The 10665-nt window shown below is 35.6% G+C and overlaps 1 protein-coding gene across 1 annotated transcript; it reads right to left on the minus strand.

Moving 5' to 3' along the window:
• Positions 1 to 8469: 8469 nt before the first annotated feature.
• Positions 8470 to 9601, minus strand: LOC101899734 (uncharacterized). The gene is made up of 2 exons (XM_020035141.2): positions 9463 to 9601; positions 8470 to 9374 (listed from the first exon to the last, which is right to left on the minus strand). Exons 1-2 carry the CDS (start codon positions 9488 to 9490, stop codon positions 8509 to 8511), a joined length of 894 nt encoding a protein of 297 aa, XP_019890700.1. The 5' UTR covers positions 9491 to 9601; the 3' UTR covers positions 8470 to 8508.
• Between the last annotated feature and the right edge of the window lie 1064 nt (positions 9602 to 10665).

Below are 10665 nucleotides of genomic sequence, written 5' to 3' on the forward strand. Positions count from 1 at the left end.
GGTATCCGGAGATTTTATTGGTCATAGTGCGCTGGAAATGAAGTGAGGAACCTTATTTTGTAACCATTCATGTTGAAATGTCCGAGGTCTGCTGACAAAATGTTTGCGTGTCTAAGGCTTTAATACACCCCCTAAATTTATTTCGCGACAATATTCGTCATTTGTTCTGATGCCACGGTCGATTAATACGAGCGGAGAGCGACATCCGCTGTTATGGCGGCCCACACTATCACCCTGGCCGGCGCTTGAGTTCTGGTGGCCAACCGTAGGCGCATATTTTCAGATGATCTCTTTGGCAAGTAAACACGATCATTTTGTTTATTTACAAACAGCTGGACAACGAATGTTTTCTCATCGGAGAAAACCAAATTCGGCAGTTCACCATTTTCGGCAAAGCGAAGAAACTTTGTACCTCTTTTGAGTCTATTTTCTTTCTGTTGCGGTGTAAGTTCTGGCACTGTTTGGTATTTCAATGGCTTTACCCCTAGCACATTTTTCAATATTTGCCGAATGGAATATTGCCATATGTTCAGCTTACGAGCCATTTTTCGGCCACTGCGATGCGGGTTTCGATGGAGGACTTTTCGAACCATTTCTGCTGATGTTGCTGTTTTCTTCCGTCTACTTCCTTTACGTCGGGCTACGTTACCAGTATCACGGTAACGAGCGATGGTACGAGACACAAAAGATTTATTCACATTTAAATGCTTCTTTAGGCTATATCCACTTGTGGTTCCCAGCCAAATATAAAGAAATCACACTATCATGCTTGAATTCCATCACGAATAATTTTTTTTCTGGAAAATTCTCACCGAAATGATTTTGTACACTTGTAAACAATGTAATAAGCTATCACTGGAATAATTTTAACAGCTGTCAGACGAGTGGCTTAGAATTGATAGCAGTCTGAATTAGGTTAGGTATCCCCTCGTGATCCAAATATGAGGGACCTAAAAACCAAATCGAATGAAACATATATATGAGAGCTATAGCTATTTATGAACGGATTTTCACCAAATTTGATGTACTTGCTTCTACACTGAATTTGGTCGGATGTACCAAAATTCAAGTTATTTGTACTTATATTGGCAATTTGGTGCACAAGTAACCCGAAATCGGTTGAACATATATGGGAGCTATATCTAAATAGTGTGTTCGTCCTTAAGCCAAACAAATATTGTTTGTAAAATTTCATCTCAATCGGACAATAAATGCGTCCTGCATTTTGTTCACATGAATACACGGACGGACGGACTGACATGCATAAATCGACTCAGAAAGTGCTTCTATGAATATCTACAGAAGTAACTATGGACCTATCCCGCTTCCTTCTCCCTGTTACAAACAAATTCACAAAAACATAATACCCTTACCAATATGTGTAGGTTTTAAAAAAGGTAGCGAAGCGTACCGGGTTCATCTAGTTAAAGTGCATTTAAATAAAAATAAGTAAAAAAGCTGTAAGTTCGGCCGGCCCGAACTTTGAATACCGTCCACCATTTGGAACGAATTTGGCAAATTCTCAAAAAAAATCCGTTGAAAATCCTATTAAAATCTTAGAAATAACGAATGTAGCTGTTAAATTAGGGTCAATACGACGACATGGACCTGCATAGGTACCATTTGTCATAAGCTAATACAATCTTCAAATGCGAAACTTAACAAAAAAAAAAATCGGTGAAGAATGTAGCTGAAATCATCAAAATACCGAATATCGGGGGTTGTATTGGGGCTATACGAAGATGTGGACCTGCACAAACAATTTTCTGTCATAGGCAGTAGTATTCATTACGAACTTCAAATGCCACATTTGAAATAGTTCTGGAAAATAATGTCTCTAAAATCATCAAAATACCCAATATCGAGAGGTACCGTTGTATGGGGTCTACACGAAGACGTGGCTCTGCACCGACAATTTTCTGTCTTAGATGTCTCTAAGATGATATCATCGCATACTTTCAGTTTGTTGATTGAATTTGAAGTAGTTCCGGGCAATAATGTCTCTTAAATCATCAAAATAGCCAATATCGAGAGGTACCGTTATATGGGGTCTACACGAAGACGTGGATCTGCACCGACAATATTCTGTCTTAGTCTGTAGCATCCATTACGAACTTCAAATGCTAAATTTGAAATAGTTCCGGTAAATAATGTCGGAAAAATCATTAAAATACCGAATATCGAGGGGCACCGTTATATGGGGGCTACATGAAGACCTACATGCCCCCTTTTCTTTCTTATACTAGTAGTATCTATTACGAACTTCTAATACCAAATTTGAAACAATTCCGGTAAATAGTGTCGCTAAAATCATCAAATTAGCGCATATCGGGAGGTACCGTTATATGGTGGCTGTATGAAGACGTGGATCCACATAGCCTATTTTCAATATCAATAGCCCTGCAGACATAATACACATTTGAGTAAAATTTTATCAACCTACTTCATTTCGTTCGGAAGCTGTAGTGATTTCCTCAGACGGACAGAAGGATAGACGAACAGACGGGCAGACATAGCTAAATCGACATAGAAATTTATACTGATCAAGAATATATATACTTTGTGGGGTCTGACATGAGTATTTCGAGGAGTTACAAACGGAATGACAGAGTTAATTTATCCTCCATAGAATGGTGGAGGGTATAAATTTTCTGAGGGATTACATCTCTCAATACTTGTTTTTAGTACATTTTAGCCCTTTTCGTACCCTTTTAGTATGGATTTCCAAAAACCAAGCCATCGTGCAAAATTTCAAGATTGTAGCTTCAGAACTACCGCCTGGACCTTGAGTCTCAGTCGGTCTGCTCTTTAACTGATATTTTATATGAATTTAAATAAAATTCAATTTTCTTCACCAATGTTCGGAGATACTGACTCAATATTACCTTGATCCAATTGGCTTCGGAGCATTTTAATGCATTTTCTATTTTAATATATATGTTGAACATCATGTTTGCGTCTGTTGTTTAAATATTATGTTTTTTTTTATATTTTTAAGATGCCTCATAATTAATTAAAAAAAAAAAACTTTGAATATCTTAATTGTGGCACAGAACAACATTATCTATGTATATATACATGTATGTGGGCAACCCATAGCCAACACTTGTTTCAACAAAGGTCTCTCTCTGTTGATTTGTGGCATCCAACCACATATAAATAGTTGCTGATCAATGTGGCAAGATATCAGTAGGTGTTTCCCCACCAACGCAAGCATTCGATATTAGCAAGAGATCAGGCCAAGAGGAAGATGATATCATCGCATATTTTCAGTTTGTTGATTGTACTTGTTTTGGCAATCCTTGTAGCTGTCCCCATGGCAGAGAGTACTATCATATTGCTGGCATGTTTGGTGCGATCAGCATTGTGTCCTTTTACTACAACCACTGTGGCACCAGATAATTGAATGACAAAAGCATTTAAATACAAAAAAGTGTGAAATAATTAAAATTATTATAAAATGAAGTGTTGAAATAAAAAATAAAATAAAATAAGTAAAAAGTACTCCTCGAAAAATGAAAAACATGTTAAAAAGTAGCCGTTGCACAGTGGTCGCCATTGGCCAAAATTCAAAAAATGAAAATCAGATATTTATTGTCAAATGTGTACAAATGAACTCTTAAGGGGTTAAGCTTTTTAGACAACATAATAATCTTGGCTTCTTTCTAAAGGCGCACTTCAAAAATAGCATCAAAAAAGAGAAAATGTAGTGGGATCAGAGAAAAAGTGGAGTAAAAATAGAACTGTATTACAAAATCAAATACATATTAAAATGACAAATCTTGGCATTATTATTGAAAACTTGACTTTTTTTAGTGTAGTAATTTATGTGTTTAGTATATGTGTATAACATAGAAGATGTGAGTGTTCTGAGTTGCCTTTAAGATTAATTTTGAAAATAAAATTGGATTTCAGTTAAAGTTTTAATTGTTTTCCCCCCTGAATCACGACATTAGTAATAGTCCAAAGATTCTAAAAGTGCTAATTTAACTTTCAGAATTTGTCAGATGTGTAAGATATGCCCAATATACTGAAGTGACTTCGCTGCAAATTTGTCAGTTCTATAGTGCTAGTGACATAGAATATGTTTTTATACCCTCCACCATACTATGGAGGGTATATTAAATTTGTCATTCTGTTTGTAACTCCTCGAAATACTCATGTCAGACCCAACAAAGTATATATATTCTTGATCAGCGTAAAATTCTAAGTCGATTTAGCGATGTCCGTCTGTCTGTCTGTCTGTCCGTCTGTCTGTCTGTCTGTCCGTCTGTCTGTCTGTTGTAATCACGCTATCTTTCGAATAAATTGAGATAGATGGCTAAATTTTGCACACATGTTTATTTTTCCAGTAGGCAGGTTAAGTTCGTAAATGGGCCATGTAGGTCCACGTTTTCATATAGCTCCCATATAACGGTACCTCCGGATTTTCGGTATTTTGATGATTTTAGCGACGTTATTCACCGGAATTGTTTCAAATTTGGTATTTTAAGTTCCAAATGGATACTACACCCTAAGATAGAAAATTATCTGTGCAAGTCTATGTCTTCGTATAGCCCCCATATAACGGTACCTCCCGATATTCGGTATTTTGATGATTTTAGCGACATTATTCACGGGAATTGATTCAAATCAGGTATTTGAAGTTCCAAATGGATACTACACCCTAAGACAGAAAATTGTCTTTGCAGGTCCACGTCTTCGTATAGCCCCAATATAACGGTACCTCCCTATATTCGGTATTTTGATGATTTTAGCGACGTTATTCACCGGAATTGTTTCAAATTTGGTATTTGAAGTTCCAAATGGATACTACACCCTAAGATAGAAAATTGTCTGTGCAAGTCTATGTCTTCGTATAGCCCCCATATAACGGTACCTCCCGATATTCGGTATTTTGATGATTTTAGCGACATTATTCACTGGAATTGTTTCAAATTTGGTATTTTAAGTTCCAAATGGATTCTACACCCTAAGACTGAAAATTGTCTGTGCAGGTCCACGTCTTCGTATAGCCCCCATATAACGGCACCTCGCTATGTTCGGTATTTTGATGATTTTAGCGACATTATTAACCGGAATTGTTTAAAATTTGATATTTGAAGTTTGTTATGGGAACTACAGTCTGTGACAGAAAATTGTCGGTGCGGGTCCAGTTGCGAATTTGAATATGGTAATGGCTTATGACAAACAATGCATATGTATGTCCACGTCGTATAGACCCCAAGATAACGGCTATATTCGGTATTTTTAAAATTTTAACAGAATTTTTTAAGGATTTTATTTTTTTGAAAATTTCCAAATTCGTTGTAAATGGTGGAGGGTATTAAAAGTTCGGCCCGGCCGAACTTACTGCTTTTTAACTTGTTGTTTCTTGGGATTGATAAGGATGTAATTAAGGGGTGTTCAATAATGTGGCAAGCATTGTCTTCTGGGTATAATATTAATGTCGAAAAATTTAAGGCCTTTGCACTGGAAACTGCTAAAGAGTTAACAACCATATATCCATGGGACTATCTTCCAAGTTTTGACTAAATCATGCCCGAAAAAATGTTCGTGTTTCAACAAACGCTGATCTAATTAACCGTCTTCTTCTGAGCTCTGACCCTTTTATAACGGGACAGCGAACGTTACCAAACAATAACCAGTAAAGAAAGTCTTAAAGTCGGACGGGGCCGACTTCTGATACCCTACACCTTTGCATATTTAGTAGAGCGTCACTAACAAATAAAGCTTTTAATGGGGAATTTGTGAGAATTAAATCATCATTTGGGCTGATATTACAAGCTTGGTGCACAATATAAGGCAAATTGGATGAATATATATGGGAGCTTTTCCTAAATTTTTACCGATTATCTCCAATTTCAATAGGACCTTAAGACAAACAAATTTACATTAAATTGTTATAATTTAATTTTTTTTTTTTACAAAAAATAATCAAATTTGGATTTGATTTGTATAAAAAAATGCTTCTATTTTTGGAGGCATCTTTAAAGGGGGACTCTACCTGAAGCCTTCCAAATAATTTTCACTTAGATTATTTTTTAACTCCTTAGAATGTAAAATGTCAAATAACATTTCAATCTGGTGCAGAAATGTGACAAGAATTGGACAAATAACCCTTATTCGGGAGGTATGTTGTAAGGGGACCATGCCAAAACATGCATCGACCATATCCATTTTGTCACATTTTTTATAGTTATCCCATCAAGGTACCATAACCAAAGATTCATATTGATATCTGCACTGAAAGTATTTTTGGGCGCTGTTCCCATACGACCTCGACCACTGTGCGTTGGTTTTGCCAAGCTATGCCGACTTCTGTTCTGATTCATCAAACAATTGACCCTCTATGGAGTAGATTCCGAAGGAATAGTTTAGTACTGTCCATTTCATATGGGACCTAAATAAATATGATATACATATTGTGACGTGCCGGTTTGGACTATATAGACTACTTCCTTCACTTTTCATGAAATATGTGATAATTTTTAGAAAATGTTGAAATATGCGTGAGGTATAAAATATACAGTAGACCGAAGTATGCCATTTTCATACTTCATCTAATATAGATAAAAGTATTGGGATGGGCAAAATTACAAGAAAATCAAATATTTATAGCCAATTTTATGCGAAATGATAAATTCCTTATTCATCTCAGGTTTCTAGTTACGAGACATATGTTTAGATATAGCAACGTTGCAAAGAAACGCAGACTTGTTTCGCCAGTTATGACAGAAATTGTGACCCTTTGTGGGTGAGGTGTTAGAACTTCAAATTTTTATTTTGAAATAATTCTTGTGAAAAGTATGACTAAAATCGTCAAAATACCGAATATTTGAAGGTACAGTTATGTGGGAGCTATATATGAAGACGTGTACTTATACAGGTTGAGATAAAAAACTGCAACAAAGTCAAACGCCATAATTTTTAAATTTTTTTTAATTTCATTGAATGAAAGCAAAAAATGTCGGAAATAGCATCAAATTTTAGAATAAGTTTAGATTTGTTCGCATTACTCCCCTTTGGCACGAATTATGGCCTTCAAACGACAAATGAAACCATCACTTTGGTAATTTTATATCATACACCATAATATCGAGGTTATGTTCAGTTTGTCATTCCTTTCGTAACACCTCGAAATATACATTTTAGATTTTGGAAAGTCTATGTCGATTTAGTAATGTCAGCCCGCCAGTCCGTCTATCCGTCTGTGGAAATCACTCTAGCTTCCGAACGCAATGAAGTAAGTTGATAAAAATTTATTCAAATGTGTACTAAGTCTGCAGGACTTTTGGTAATGAAAATGGGCCATGTAGGTCCACTTCTTCCTATAGCCCCCATATAACGGTACCTCCAGATATTCGGTATTTTGATGATATTAGCGACATTATTTACCAGAATTGTTTCAAATTTGGTATTTGAAGTTCGTAATAGATACTACAGCATGAGACAGAAAATGGACCATGTAGGTTCACGTTTCAGCTGACCTCTTTGGAAAGTAAACACGATAATTTTGTTTTGTTTTGTTTTGTTTGTAAACTGCTAAACAACGAATGTTTTCTCATTGGAGAAAACCAAATTCGACAGTTCACCACTTTCGTCCAAGCTAAGCAACTCATTAGCTCTTTTGAGTCTATTTTCTTTCTGCTGCGGTGTAAGTTCTTGCACTTTTTTCAATTTCAATGGCTTTACCCCGAGCTCATTTTTCAATGTTTGCCGAATAGAATATTGGGATATGTTCAGCTCACGAGCCATTTTTCGGGTTTCGATCAAGTCTTTACTTCTTTATTTTTCGAACCATTTCTGCTGATCTTGCTGTTTTATTCCGTCCACTTCCTAGACATCAGGCTACGCTACCAGTATCACGGCAACGAGCGATGGTACGAGACACAAGCGATTTATTCAAATTTAAATGTTGGAGTGCTCTAACGATAGCCACTTGTGGTTTTCCAGCCAAATTTAAAGATATCACACTATCACGCTTTAATTCCATCACGAATAACTTGTTCTTCTGGAAAATTCTCACAAAAATGCTTTTGTCCGTTTGTAAACAATATAATGAGCTGTCACTGGCTTAGAAATTACAGTAGTCTGGTTGCAGTTTTTTCATCTCACCCTGTATAGGCGATTTCCTATCAAAGGAAGAAGTACCCTTTACAAACTCTTAACTCGAAAAATGATAACCAATGAAATTTTTCCTGTCGAAAAAAAATCTCCAGTGAATTTTGGTACAGCCCCCATATAACGGTTCCTTCACATATTCGGTATTTTGACGATTTTAGCAACATTATTAATCGCAATTGTATCAAATTTGGTATTTGAATTTCGAAATGGATACTACAGTTTAAGTCAGAAAATTGTCTGTGCAGGTCCACGCCTTAGCATAGCCCCCATATAACAGTACCTCCCGATATTCGGTATTTTGATTCGATTTTCATGAAACTCCAGAGTTCTTCATATTTCCTCTCAGTTTTAAATCAATCTCATATTTATTTTTAAAAACACTTAAAATTCTCTCAACACTTTAAATTTATCACACGCACAAAAATTACGATTATTTGCAAATACAAACACAAAAGGCTTTGCCATATTTTCGAACAGATGATTATCCTTAGCAAATTGGATGCCCATGTTGAGAGAACGATTTAATTCATCATGCCAGGAATTCTCCAAATTGTCTTCCATCCTGGTGACCGCAATTCCACAATTATAATTCACCAACTGACGACATAGGTCTGCATTGCGAACAACTGCTATAACTTTGACGTATGGCAAGAATTTCAGACAACGTCCCACTTCGCGAAGACCAAAATCTATTGCCACATCGATAATCATCAATTGGCATTGGAAATTTTGAATATTTTCTAAAATCTCAAATTCAAAAAGATTTGAAAATTTCGATTTCATTTCATTCGATATTTGGAAATTCGCCTTAGGACCAGAACGTTGTATATACCAGGGAACAGTGCGATTAACAAAATCATATGCTAATTGTTTTCGTATTTCCCTATCCCGTTCAATGTTTGCCAATTGCTGGTCTAATGGCATTATTGTCGGAACTGGTGTACGATAGGGCATCTGTTCCAATTCCAATTCATTTTGATTTTCTCCAGTTGCTTGCTCGTTGCGAGCGTCTAATTCCAAAGGTTTTCGATATTCTCCATAACATTTCGCTGCCAGCAAACTGTGAGCCCAGAGATTATCAAATTTCACTTCGGGAATGAAAAATTTGGTTTTATTTTCCCTGTTAATTTCACAAACATTTTCTTCCAGAATTCTTGGCCACATAAAGTCCAAAAAGGACTTTTTAATGATTGTTTCGGAATTATTCATAACGGGATTCCTTGGGATATTAATTAGGACGTAATCGTCTAAAAAAAATATTTTTTTAAATAAATAAATGTTAAAATTTTCAGTTCTAAATGATTTTTAAAATTCTTCGATTCTTAGAGTTCTTACCGAAATGGTTGCGTCTGCGTCGATTCATTAGCCCCAAAAATTAAATAGACGAAATTCAATAAATCTTACCCAAAAAAAATAAATAAATAAATAAATAATAATAAATAAATAAATGAATAAAAATAAGTTCGGCCAGTAGTCCCATCTGACATCTAATTGGTTTATGGCCAGGTGTTCCAGAACCTACTTTGTTTGCATTTTTTTTTTTTTTTTTTTGATATCATATAAAGAACATGCTTTTAATGCTTTTCCGGAACGTTTCATACATAGACGTAGGTTGAACATTTTAACTTTGGCAGGATGGACAAAATTTCACTCAAATGTTTTTCGGATCTGCAGAATTTTTGGCATTGAAAATGTTCATGTTTTGGTATGGGCTCCCATATAACTGTAACGACAAATTTAAGGTGGTTTTGGTGTTTTAGTCACAATTTTTAACTGAATTTTCTATAAATTGGTATAGATCTCAAAGTTCGGGTGTAGATCCCGTATAACTGTACCTCCAACTTTTCGATGATTTGTGTCACACTTTTCATCCACTTTTTTCAAATTTGGTATTTGAAGTTCGTAATGTGTACCACCTCCAATGCATATGCAAGTCCACGTCTTCGTATAACCCAATAAAACGGTGCCTTCCCATATTCGGTATTTGGATGATATTAGCGACCTTCTACAACAAAATTATTTGAAATTCGTAATTTAAAGTTCACAATAGGTACTAAAGGTGCAAGTACATAAAAAGCTTGAAGACATGGCTAGGCATATTTTATGAGTATTCATAAAGGGATTAAAGAGCCGCACTAAAATTCTGCCGTCGTTTTCCATTATAATTTGGCATTAATATGCCTAGCCATGACTTCAAGCTTTCTATGTGTTTGCCCCTTAACTTTTCTGATAGAAAATTATCTATCTTCGGCCCTTTCTCGATTTTAGACATATTTTTTCAACAGAATTATTCCAAAGTTCGCAATAGGCATTGCCCTCTCTAGCGGGACACAGGTCCAAGTTTTCGAATTGCATTCTTTTATTTTTATCAAAATATGTGCTCTGATAATACAGTTCAACTCACTCTATTCCCATTTAACCACGAACCTCACTTATGGTTAAACAAGCAAGTGACCGATACTTCGTCACTTCCACAAATTTCAGGATTTCAACACTATTCCCTCACCCAATAACAAATGTATTATCATTTTGTACTTT

Source organism: Musca domestica, unplaced genomic scaffold (assembly GCF_030504385.1).
Source record: "Musca domestica strain aabys unplaced genomic scaffold, Musca_domestica.polishedcontigs.V.1.1 36, whole genome shotgun sequence".
NCBI lineage: Eukaryota > Metazoa > Arthropoda > Insecta > Diptera > Muscidae > Musca > Musca domestica.

Coding starts and splice junctions, on each gene's coding strand:
- LOC101899734 (XM_020035141.2), bottom strand. CDS start 9,490: ATGAATCGACGCAGACGCAACCATTTCG. Junction 9,375..9,462: donor ACGCAGACGCAACCATTTCG/GTAAGAACTCTA, acceptor TATTTTTTTTAG/ACGATTACGTCCTAATTAAT.